Source organism: Lactuca virosa, chromosome 8 (genome assembly GCF_052849685.1).
Source record: "Lactuca virosa cultivar CGN04683 chromosome 8, Lactuca_virosa_CGN04683_v6, whole genome shotgun sequence".
Classification (NCBI taxonomy): Eukaryota; Viridiplantae; Streptophyta; class Magnoliopsida; order Asterales; family Asteraceae; genus Lactuca; species Lactuca virosa.
Window position 1 is genome coordinate 388,912,935 of NC_136433.1, and position 13,342 is coordinate 388,926,276.

The window sequence follows — 13,342 nt, forward strand, 5'->3', positions numbered from 1 at the left end:
TCTTTCATAAAATCCGCTACTTCTTTCTGGATAGGTTCCAAACATCTTGGGTAATCGGTGACATTTCTATAACCTCCAACAAGGTGCATTTTTAACCGGTATGCACCTCCCTTAACAACATTTGTGCAGAAAGTGCATCTAAATTTGTTTTTAATCTTAAGGTCTAGGGTATCATATCTTCTTGTCAGATCAATGTTAGATCGAGTATCCATTATAGAATTGTAGAATTGTAGAATAAAATAGGGGTGAGTGATGAAATGACGAGTGACGATCTAAGAAAAAAAGATAATGGCGGAGAAGAACGAAGATGCCGATCAAGAAACAGGTAAGACCAGTGATAAAGAAAGAGAGAAGAAGAAAATTCAGTCGCCCAATAACATCCACACATGGGTATGTGTTTGGAGTATTGTACACCACTACACATTATCTCATAATCTAGGGTACATAGGAGTTAGCCAGTTAGTTTAATCAAATAATGCATAGGCTTTTGTAGTTGGATTATATATATATATATATATATATATATATATATATATATATATATATATATATATATATATATATATATATATATGAAATAAAATGGGTATGTCTAGGACGCGCTGGGATACATTGAAGAGTGATGCGGTTGGATGCGCACACATCACCTCGTAACACGGAATTCACATCGCAACATCATATTGAAGCGTTTTTTTGTTGCGCTTCAGTGCGCGTCGCGCCTGAGGCACACTTTTTAAAACCAAGTACACATCAAAATGAGATATCCTTAACTGGATCTGCAGTCAATTACCCAAATTTAAAAACCTAACAAAATATCAAATTCATTTGAAAAAATTGAGTTACCTTCTGTGTGAGGATCAACAATGAATTTTCTCATGCAGTTAAAACAATTAACTGTTCTTTTTCTGTAGTTTTGATATTGAACACAAACGATACTTTTTTTGTGTAATGGTTTGTAAACTAATGTCAGCAATAGAAATAGATAAACCAAAAGCGTATTATTTTATTACTAATGTTCCATACATACATCTAGTGGAATAGTTGGTAAAGACATCAAAAGAAACGGTTAATGGAAGCATAATAACACAATAAACATATCAACAGAAGTGCATTGCTATTTACTAAAATATTGTTTCCATAAAGATTTTAGCTTACTTCCAAAAGTGTGATCTTTTGTGTCCACCTAAATCTTGGCCTGAAGAAAACATCTTTAAGCAAATTGGACACTACTTTCTTAACTTACTCCCAGTACCACTTTTTTCTTGGTGAAAGTTGATAATTCTTGATGACATTTAGATGTTTTTGGATCATACCCTTTGATTGTTTGATCATGTTCTAACATGGGTTTGTTTTCGTTTTGGATTTTTGAATCAAAACATCCTTATTGCTTCCTTTGACTTGCTTTATGTCCACCAAGTAGTTGAAGTGACAACCCAGAAAATACATTGCCAAACGTCGTCAGGAGTTAACATTGTACTTGGACCACTCAGTAACCATTCCATACATGAATATATATATATATATATATATATATATATATATATATATATTCGAATTTTGTCCTCACTTATGCCGACTAATGGGGTCAAGATATAAGTGCACGAAAAATCATGTCATATTATGAACACGTTAACATTTTTAGAATGTACGCGCTGTCGCAATCCAAAAAATATAAACTTCGTGAAAATCCAACTTAGTACGAAACATATATGATTTTTATAGCAAATAAAAATATACTATACACAAGAAGTTACAACATCGAAAACTACAAAGAAAATAGGTAACTTTCAGTAGAAGTCATCAAAAGGAGAAACGTAGTACAACTTAAACTATGGATTTTGAGACAAAGAACGCCTGAATCGGAACTGGCATGAAAGAGTTAAGATTTTTATAAAATCACAAAGATTATAAATTATAAGCTAAAAACAAAAGTTAAAATTTCCCAAAACGACCAAAATGAAAGTTTTAGTGTACGTCGAGACCTACATGGATATATAAGAGTCGTTGAAAACGGGGTTCGCAAGTGAGAGATATGAAATTTCAAAGATTAAAAATCACCCATGCACGCCCTCGTGCACAGCGCGCGGCGTGCATTTTGACACCTCGATCCGGCATGATACGGATGATGTGCCACCATGAGAAGGGGACACATGTCATCCCCATGATGGTTCACGCACAACTTGCATGGTGCGCACTGCACGACATGCACCCCAAAATCCCCTATAAATATCAAGCTTCGAAAAATCATTTTTCACACCTTCAAAATCACTATACTCTCTCTCGATCTCAATTCTCGTGTCAATGCCTTCTGAGCGGTCCTCGAGTTCTGAGCTTTCGACTCTACCCTACATCAACGGTTCACGCTATAAGGGTGAGTTCACGGCCCCAGTTTACAGTTTTCAAATCTTTTAGGGGGAATACATGTTACACTACAACTGTTTTCATAATTATTATTAACTGTATAACCTTATTTACATAATTATGTATAGAATATTTAGATAATGTTATGTCTGGTAGATACCCTGCCCAAGTTTTATGGATAATATTATGCCTAAATATTACACTGACTCAAACACACTAAAACTATGTATACTTAGTCGTTATGTTTATCAAGCACTTAGAGAAACATTTTACCTAGTTGTTACGCTATCCATCCTATAACTACCATTTAGATAAAGCTTAGTACCTAGTGGTTACTCTTGCCAAATACCCAACTACGCGAAATAATCTAACTTTCTTATATATATATATATATATATATATATATATATATATATATATATATATATATATATATATATATATATATATAGACACACACACACACACTAAGCATCTCATATAGGAACGTCAACATTATACCTAAATGTTACGCTAGCCAACCTATAGGCACCATTTGGATAACTTTGTAACTAGTGGTTACACTGCCCAAATACTCGGCTAAATTGAAAACTATAAATTAGTTATATATATATATATATATATATATATATATATATATATATATATATATATAAAGTATCTCGTATAAATACAACAACGAATGACAATGAAATCAACCAAGGGAGGCCCCCACAAACTAGTGTTAGATGAGACACGATTCATCACCTAGCTAAATAACTTTTAGCTATCCCCCAACCTATAATCGTTAAATATTAAGGGAGCGGGAAAGATATGTATAGATTTATACGAGATTGATACCCCAACCTGTGGTTGCTAGCTACAACTTGATGGCAAGTCAAAGCAAGCATAACTTTCTAAACTTTTTTTCGTCGTCCGATGAAGCGTCGTGGTTTTCGGGGATTATTCTACACTAGTTAAAGATTGATTATAGGGACTCATCGCAACATTGTTAAACTCAAACTACTATTCCTTAAGGGACGCCTCGAACAAAGTAGTAGCACACGCAAAGTAAACTGTAAAAGAACACTAGGATGGTATATATCTAGTAACAACAAGAAACCGAACTATGCAAGATTCTAGAGAACCTATAAAGAACTAAAAGATAGAAAATCGTAATATACATTTTCCTATTCACAAACAAATATCCAGATCTCGAATATAGGGACTAAACTATCCAAACCACTACTAGGATAACCCTAAGATAAACAGCTTGACACACTCAAACCCCCTAACACAAGTTTAGGAATACAAAAAACGCCCATATAACAAAAACTACAGAGTATTTTAAAGTGCACAAAACCTGTGAACTCACCAACATTATGTTGACATTTAAAAAGCACATGTAATCCTAGGAAATCAATTGGAAATAAAAAATCTTACAGCAATGGCTAATGAGGTGACTAGCAGTATATCAAGAAGCATCAATAACAAGATGAATTATATTCATGTCTCTATGTAACACACCAATTGAAAAATGGAAGTGATATTTATGTTATAAAGGTATGTATTAAATGTATCCTTTGACTATGAGCCAATATCCTAACGTCGCACCACCTGTCGTTTCCGCCACCGAACGAGGGTATGACAGATTGGTATCAGAGCTAGAGTTTATAGCGAATTAGTATTTCCTTAGGAACTACGACTATAATATAGGGAATACACTATAAATTAGGTTTAACCCTTAAGCCTAATAACTAAAAGTATTATTATTAATTACACTACTGATAGACTACTTATGGGAGAGGTGTCTAGTTTGAATTGTCGCTTGGGTTGTTCGATTTCAGAACGGCTATATGCTAAAATGGTCCTTCCCTCTGGCACTTCTCACCTGGCTGATCCTTACTTGATAGTCTTGAAGTATAAAACCAAGGATTAATAAAATACACATTAGGATTTTCTTGGATACAAGATTTTAGATCAAATACCCTTTACAAGTTTTATAGTACATTGGCTGAACCAAAACTAGACATAAAACTGATCAACAATGTTTTATTTTGGGTAGACTTAATGCATTACTAAACTTGAATATGGTGATTGATAGGCTAAACGCTTGTAAAGTCCAAAAAGCATAAACAAATACATAATTAGGTAAAACACAAACATACATACAAAAGAGGGTAGTAGAAAGTATCATACAAAATACATCATAAAGTTATGTACAAAAGTAACAAAAAGGAAAAGAAAACAACTAAAGATCCCTGACATCATACTGCTCCTCATCATGCACATCATCATCACCATCACCATCGCCCAGACGTGTCACATATGTGCTCGCTCCATCCCTCGAGGTAGGATAAGAGGGATAAGCAATCCTCCGTTCCGCGAGCAGCTCACTCATGGCTCCCATCAACCACTGATGCTCCTGATGAACCTCTAACCTAAAATCATGAAACTCACTATGCAACTCAACTACATACCTAGACACACGGCGTAAGTCAATCTCAGGCTCCGAACCCCGTTGAGCTACTAGTGGCGCACGTCGAATTTGTTGGATTAGGTGTGTAGGCCAATAACTAAATTAGTATAGTCTTGATTTGTTAGCAAAGTTCTTTTAGGTTGCCATCAAACCTAATAATTGACTGGAATGATTTTTAGAGAGAGAGACTGATTTATTAATTTATTATATGATTAATAAATTAATTAGAAATCAAAATAAATAATTTATTAATATATTATAAGAATAAAATATTAATAAGAAATAGTATTGTTTAATTAAAAATTAATCAGAAATTCAATGGAATTAATTGGATTAAGTAAAAGTGGAAGGAGTAAAGGTGATAATGTTCAAAAGTTGAACATTGACCAATTATAGAATCTACCACAGGGGGGGGGGGGACAGTTCTAGAGGAGTTATAAAGGTTTTCTAGAGTTTTTCTTGGGCTCTAAGGGAACTTGGATGCCTTAGGGGGAAAGTAAAAAGGTTAGGGTTATATAAAAGGAAACTGTCTTATCCTTAGCCTCCCTATTACCTATATAAACCCCGTTGGGTTATGAATTTCGAAATTCACCTCATTCCAAAGAGAATTTCAAAAATTCCCTTCCTCCTCCTCTCTCCTCTTAAGCCTCCAACTTGCTAGGGTTTGAGTGTGAACCATTAGAGGCACGAGACTTCTGGTGCTTGCTTTCTAAAGACCAACAAGGAAGGATTACTAGTTTATTTGCTATAATAAACTAAGGTATGTATTTTCTAATAACCCTTTAGTATTTTCGAAAATAGAAACATAATTTTAGGGTTCTTGATATTCAATAGTTTTTTGCAAATCATAGTGAGAACATAGATCTTTTAGGGTGCATGTGAACTTAGAGTTTATGTTTTTCACCCAAAAAATAGATATTTTGTAATATATAAAACCCATCAGTGGTATCAGAGATATTGTTCTCATTGATCTTGCACAAAGTTGAATATATCAAAATTAGGGTTTATAGAAACTAAACCCTAAGGAGGTATTTTCGAAAATTTCATAGGGTTCTTGAAACCCTATCATCCACCCTATATTTTCGAAATCTACAAGGGTTTTAGAAACCTTAAGCCCCTTTCCTAGTTTTCGAAATTTAAGGATCCCTTCTAGGGTTTGCCTTTTTTTTCTTATTTGTTATTTTAAGAGCCTTTAAATTTGAACAATTAAAACGTAGTAAACCCTAGCCTATTTTCGAAAAATAGAAAGCTTAGGATTAGGATTAAATTTAAATTGTTTTATTAATTTGATTAATTGTAAATAATTATTTAATCTGTAACGATTTAATTAATTTAATTAACTGTTTAATTAAAAGATAAAGATTAAATCAAAATTGGTTTATTTTTTATTAACTTCAAAAATTTAAATTTAAACCTAGTATTTTAAAAAGGCTTTAAAATACACCTTATATATATATATATATATATATAGAAACTATTAAAGGTTTAATATATTATATGTATAAGAAAAGTCTGTCGAATCGCTAGTACGCCTCATTTACGAAACCATGCTACAAAGAGGGTATAAGAAAGCGGCATATACAATGGCCGTTGAATGGGTGTCCAATCATCCCCCCCCCCCCCGACTCTCCTGTGTGGTGGAGGGTCATTAGGCGAATGGATTTGATAGTACATAATCTCATTAATAAGTATAATGATATAAAGTAACTAAACCATTTTTAAAATCCCACTCTTGGTTACTTTAGGAAAAATGTGAAAAGTATGCTAATCCATGAAAACGCACATCATGCTTTATATGTCTTTAGTGGAGCGTGTGTGGTTAACCGACACACTAATAGGGACTATAAAGAGATATGGTAGACATCTTGAAAATTATCTGAAAGATCTAGTATGCTCAAGAGTCATATTAAAATGATATTGCTAAATAACATATGATTCTAAGGCTTACACTAACAACAACTTGATACAAATGATTATTTATTAGAAATTGATTTTAATAAATATTCATAAACTCTTATAATAAATTGGGAAAATATTATTTCAAGGAAATAATTATTTTACAATACAAGTAACACATTATTTCATAATGTATGAATTAATAAGTCATGTACAACATTTTGGACTAGGTAAGTCTTTTGTCTTTTAGCAAAAAGACAAAGTTTATATCTTATAAACATTGAGTTTATAAAATATAAACTCAATCTTCTCTTTTTTATAAACATGGACGGCCATGTATGGAGAAAGGAAGAAGCATGGCTTTCTTATTTGTTTAATCAAAAGTATTCAAGGTATGGTGCATGCTAAAATATTATTTCAAGGAAATAATTATTTTACAATACAAGTAACATATTATTTCATAATGTATGAATTAATAAGTCATGTACTACATTTTGGACTAGGTAAGCCTTTTGTCTTTTAGCAAAAAGACAAAGTTTATATCTTATAAACTTTGAGTTTATAAAATATAAACTCAATCTTCTCTTTTTTATAAGCATGGACGGCCATGTATGGAGAAAGGAAGAAGCATGGCTTTCTTATTTGTTTAATCAAAAGTATTAAAGGTATGGTGCATGCTAGGGGACAAGGTTGTCTAAATTGTTTAATGGTTAAGGACTCTTGGATTAACATTCTACTTTAAATAGTGGATAGTGGATTCATTTTGGTTCACTCCATCCTTGCAAAAGCCGAGAGCTCTCCCTCCCTCTCCATATTCTCTCAAGTCTTGCACTTTGAAGATATTTGTTGCTTGAATCCTCTCTTTAAGTCATAATCTTGGTTTTGACTTTAAAACTTAATAGTTGTAACTAGCATTACATCAAGTTGGAACATTTTTGGTGTCTTAAGGGTTCATCCTCACTCCATCAACTTCCAATCCTGCCCTAGAGGACTCAAAGTGCTTCAAAGGTTGTTACCACTTCATCCTTCTATGGTTGTGTTTTAAATCATTCTTTTACTTGCAAGATGATCCTTGGTGGGTGATAAAATGTTTATGTTATTTATAAAACTCAAGTCTTCTGTTTGCCATTATTTGTAGTTTTTGAAACTAGTTTTTAAATAAAACTCAACAATTGGTATCAGAACCACCTTGCAAGTTTGGTTAGATTTTTTTTTGATTTATGGAAATCTTAGTTTTTGGAGAATATATTGATAACTTGTTTTTGTATAAAAACAAGTTCATACATATTTTCTTTGACAACTTGATAATTGTTATTTTATGTGACAAAACTTACATGCATTTTTGTCACTTAAAGTTGTCTTAGAAAAACAAAGGTTGTTTTATGTTTATATGTATTTTAGAGTGCATAAACAAGCCTTGGACCATTTATGTTTTTGTTTGTGTGATTTGGCTGAAAATGGTTTGTAATATTCTTTTATTCATAAAGTATGTAATAAAAATAGCTAGTTTTTATTCTTGTTATTTTTTTTAAAGATTAGTTTTAGACTAGATTTATTTTATGAAAAATGTAACAAGATGAAGATGGAGGCCATTTCTTGAAGAACCATGGAGACCCACAGTTTTATAAAGATTTTATAAAAGTTCATAACTTTTATAAAGTTTTTATAAAATTGCAACAGAGTTCGTTGTCATTGCAAGTGGGAGCATGAAGATCACATGAAGAACAAGTTGTAATATTTGGTCCCTTTGTCCCTTAGGAAGGACTTAATACTTTTGTGTTGGCTCACAAAAGTTTTATATAGTTTAAAGCTTGTTTATGTCAAATGCATGCTTGTGTGTTTATTTTTCAAGTAAATATTTTATGTGGTTGATAATTTAGTTTTTCACAAACCCAAACTATTTTTTGGACAAAATAAACGTCACATGGAGTTTGGATTTCAAAATGTAAAATATGGACATTGGATGTAACATATTCTATCCATAAAATAAAAATCGGTTTTATAAAATTGTTAATTATGGCAACTTTTGAAATATTGAATTAATTATAGGTGTAAAAATCATGTTTTTATGACTTATTCAAACTCCAAAGTATTATTTAATAAAAGGAAGTTTTATTAAAAAATATTAAAAGTGTTCTACATGGCTCAAACACAAACTTAATACTAGTTGTTAATTTTAAAATTGTGTCAAGCCGAAATATATAAAACCGGGTTTTTATAAGAACCTTAAAAGTGATTTTTTTAGAAAAAATGCTACCATGACATATTGAATGCATGCAATTGTCATTATATCACATGTTTTAAATAGAATAATAAAACATACAAATCCCTTTTTTTTAATATGCAAGTCTATGTCATCCAACTTTAGAAACATTTGCACATCACTTGTATAATGCTAGTGGGATAAAGGATACCTAACCATTTGTATCATCTTTTGATGGGCAAAGTATTTTTTTTTTTTTTTTGCGATTTCTATAACCAAGTTATAGGCCAATTATACAAGTTTCTCTAATTGGTTGACTTGATTGGAAACCTCTTGTGACAAAGGTCACCCAAGCAAGAGTGTTCCAAGGCATAGATGAGACCAAACATGTCAAATTAACAAATGGATTGTTAAGGGTCACATTAATCTAGAAATTACAAATGGTGTAACTAATACACGTTATTTACCTTGTCAAAACTAAGTAAATGGGATAAAGGATACCTAACCATTTATTTGATTTGTAACTTGGATCCTAGACTTTAAATAAATAATGTTTTTGGAAACAAAAAGGTATTATTATGTAAAGAATTAAATACTAAATGAAAACTTTGTTAAACTTTTGTAGATGGCTCCACCAACTACTGTAACACACCACCCAATGAACATTCGGTCAGTTCTTGACAAAGAAAAACTCAACCACTCGAACTTTTTGGATTGGCATAGAATTTAAGAATCATTTTGAAACAAGAAAAGAAAGACTATGTCCTTAAAAAACAAACCCCTGATGAACCACCTGCTCTCCCAAAGGATGCACATGATGCATGGCTAAATCATATAGATGATTCACTTGATGTTTTGTGTCTTATGCTTTCCTCTATGGTTCCCAATCTTCATCTGGATCTGGAACACTACACTGCCTTTGCAATGATTGAACATATCAAGGAGATGTTTGGTAAACAAGCTAGAACCGAAAGGTTCGACACTATAAGAGAACTCCATGCCATGAAAATGGAGGAGAGTGGGAATGTGAGCACACATGTTCTCAAGATGAAAAGTTACATGGATCAATTGGAGAGATTGGGCTCTCCGTATCCACAAGACTTGGCTACAGATATCATTCTGAACTCTTTGCCAAAGTCTTACAATGCTTTCATCATGAACTATAACATGAATGGGTGGGAGAAACCTATCTCTGAGTTCCATGGGATGCTAAAAACTACAGAAAAGAATATCCCAAGTAAAACCCCCAAGTGCTCATGATTAGGGAAGGAAATGTCAAAAAGAACAAAAGCAAGAACTTCAAGGGAAAGCCACAAACTAGCAAGGGAAAGGGAAGAAAGCTCCCTAAAACCCACTACCCAAGAAGAAGGAAAAGGTTGCCAAGGATGACACGTGTTTTGAGTGTGGAGTTGTCGGGCATTGGAAAAGGAATTGTCCTAAGTACCTTGCTGAGTTGAAAAACAAGAAGGCCGGGGAAGGCCCTTCAGGTATATCCATTTTTATGATTGAAATGAGACTATTTAATTTTTCATCTAACACTTGGGTATTAGATACTGGTTGTGGAACTCATATTTGTAATTTGTTGCAGGGGTCCAGGAAGAGTAAGGAACTGAAAGTAGACGAGATGGTATTGCATATGGGCAATGGAGCACGGGTTGCAGTCCAAGCAATAGGACATTTTGATTTATGTTTACCATCTGGTCTGTACTTGACATTAGACAATGTGTGTTTAATTACTTCTACTACTAGAAATATCATTTCAGTTTCACATTTGAGAAAATCTGGTTATGATTTCAAACTTGTTGATGATAACATTCACTCCTTCTTAAAAGGAATCTTCTATTTTGAGGCTAGACCAATAAATGGAATTTATGAATTAAACCTAGATGACACGTCAAACAATAAGTCCCTTTATCATGTTAACACCAAAAGGCTCAAACCAAATTTTAACTAAACATATCTATGGCATTGTTGCCTTGGACATATAAACAATAAGCGCATATCCCAACTCCAAAAGAGTGGACTTTTGAAGGAAAATGACATTGAGTCATTTGACATATGTGAATCTTTTTTATGTGGCAAGATGAAAAAATTCCCTTTCTTTGGAACAAGTGAAAGGTCAAGTGTTTTATTAGGCATCATACACACCGATGTATCTGGACCTTTCAAAACAATGTCTAGATATGGTGAGAGATATTATATCACCTTCAACGACGACTTCAGTCGTTTTGGTTATGTGTATTTGATGAAACATAAACACGAAGCATTTGAAAAGTTTAAATTGTTTCAAAGTGAATTTGAAAATCAACTCGAGAAAACAATCAAAATCCTTCGTTCGGATAGAGGAGGCGAGTACTTGAGCCAAGAGTTCTAAGACCATCTAAGGAGTCTTGGGATTATCTCACAACTCACTCCACCTAGAACACCACAACTTAATGGTTTTTTTGAAAGGATAAATCTGACCTTAATTGATATGGTTCGATCTATGATGAGTCGCAGTACCCTTCCTTTATCATTTTGGAGTTATGCTTTACTCACCGCAGACCGTATCTTGAATATGGCACCAACTAAGATGGTAGAGAAAACACCTTATGAGATGTGGTATAGAAAACCTCCATCCTTATCTTATATGAAATTTTGGGGATGTGAAGCTTATGTTAGATAAGAGACTTCCAGCAAACTTGAGCCTAGATCTACCAAATGCATCTTTGTAGGATATCCTAAATATTGTTTAGGATATTACTTCTACATCCCTAGTGAGAATAAGATTTTTATTTCACGAAAAGTTGAATTCTTAGAAAGCAAGTTTCTAATGGATGAGGCTAGTGGGAGGCATGTGGAACTTGAAGAAGATCAAGAACCTCAACCCGATGCATCTTTAGTTGGCACTAGTACTAAACAAGAGGTTGTTGAAGATGAAGAGATAATTGTCCTTCAACCTACTGAAACACAAGGCATTCACAGATCTGGTAGAACTCGTCGTGAACCTGAGAGATATGGATTTTTAATTAACGAGTGCTTCGTAATGAAGAATGATGATGAGCCGGCCAGCTACCAATATGCAATGTCAGATCCCAAATCTAACAAATGGCTTGAAGCCATGAACGCTAAGATGCAATCCATGAGAGAAAATCAAGTCTGGGACTTGGTTGATCTTCCTCCCAATAGCAATACTGTTGGAAGTAAGTGATAGGTTTTGAGCATTCTCACACTCCTAAGGTGTTCATGCAACCCTAAATACATTGGATCTATGTTTTCTCTATTATACATGCAAACTTGAAGTTTCCAAGGTATTACCCTAACTAGCATATGATCATATGTATTTGCATAACAAAACAAGATAGCATACATACCTTTTTCTTGTAGTTGATTAATTGGAGCTTGAAGAGCCTAGCACTAATAGTGTGAATGCCACAAGTGGAATCACAAATCACCATCAACAAATTGGAAGACTTGAGAGAGAGTATGGACGCTCACAAAATCGGCTCTATTCCTTATTACACACACTAGTGCAAATTTTATGAGCCAAGGACTCCTTTATATAGTATGCATGATTAGGGTAAACCCTAATACCCATGACTTTCCACATTACTTAGGATCCATGGGTTAAAAGCTCCATGGACTTCCATGTGGGCTTAGCCCATCCTAAATAACATTAGCCCATACTATATGAGTTCATATTTAACTAGTCTCTTTTGATCACTAAATTAATTCCAAATTAATTCTTGATCAATACTAATTAAATAATATGATTTCATATTAATATATTAGAACTTATAATATATTAATAAATCATAAATATCCTTTTCTCATAAGTTTATCCATACAAATTGTTCTGCTGAAGTGCAACCCAAATGGACCATGTCGGGTCGGGTCAAGTACATACCAATTATAGTTTTGGACTTAGACACTAATCCAACAGTCTCCCACTTGGATAAGTCTAACAACTACTATTGCAAGTACGACTTTACAACCCGACTAGCAATCGTAGCTCTTAAAGCCGTTGTCGAACTCTGAACAAATCAATGACATGTCCATTAGATAAGGGATCATATATTCCTCCATTCTAGATATCATATGGACTGAGACATGGATTATAATCATTCTCTCTGTCCATCTGTTGTTTCCCGATTTTCGATTTATGACAACTGACTAATTGAACAAATCAAATCAGTCCAGGCTTGGCCAAGCACTTAGGGGTGTCATCACTAAATCATCGAGGGGCCCAAAGATATCGCTTTTATCCCTCCAAGGGTAAAAGTAATGGATAAACTTCGACCCAAATGTCCGCTTGTACTTACTTGTCAAATTACACACAACGATATGTTTTATAACAACCAAGTTACTGGTTGTGTTTACATATGTAAATGTGAAACTGACGCGCAACTACAAATCACACGTCTCTGTTTGAAGAATATAAGATA

At 33.5% G+C, this 13,342-nt stretch overlaps 1 protein-coding gene across 1 annotated transcript; it reads left to right on the forward strand.

Annotated features, from left to right (window-relative positions):
• The first annotated feature begins 288 nt into the window (after positions 1-288).
• On the forward strand, positions 289-10,178 carry LOC145131988 (uncharacterized). Its single transcript, XM_079066629.1, has 3 exons — positions 289-325; positions 9,544-9,587; positions 9,642-10,178. The coding sequence occupies exons 1-3, from the start codon at positions 289-291 to the stop codon at positions 10,176-10,178; spliced, it is 618 nt and encodes a 205-aa protein (XP_078922755.1).
• The last annotated feature ends 3,164 nt before the right edge of the window (positions 10,179-13,342 follow it).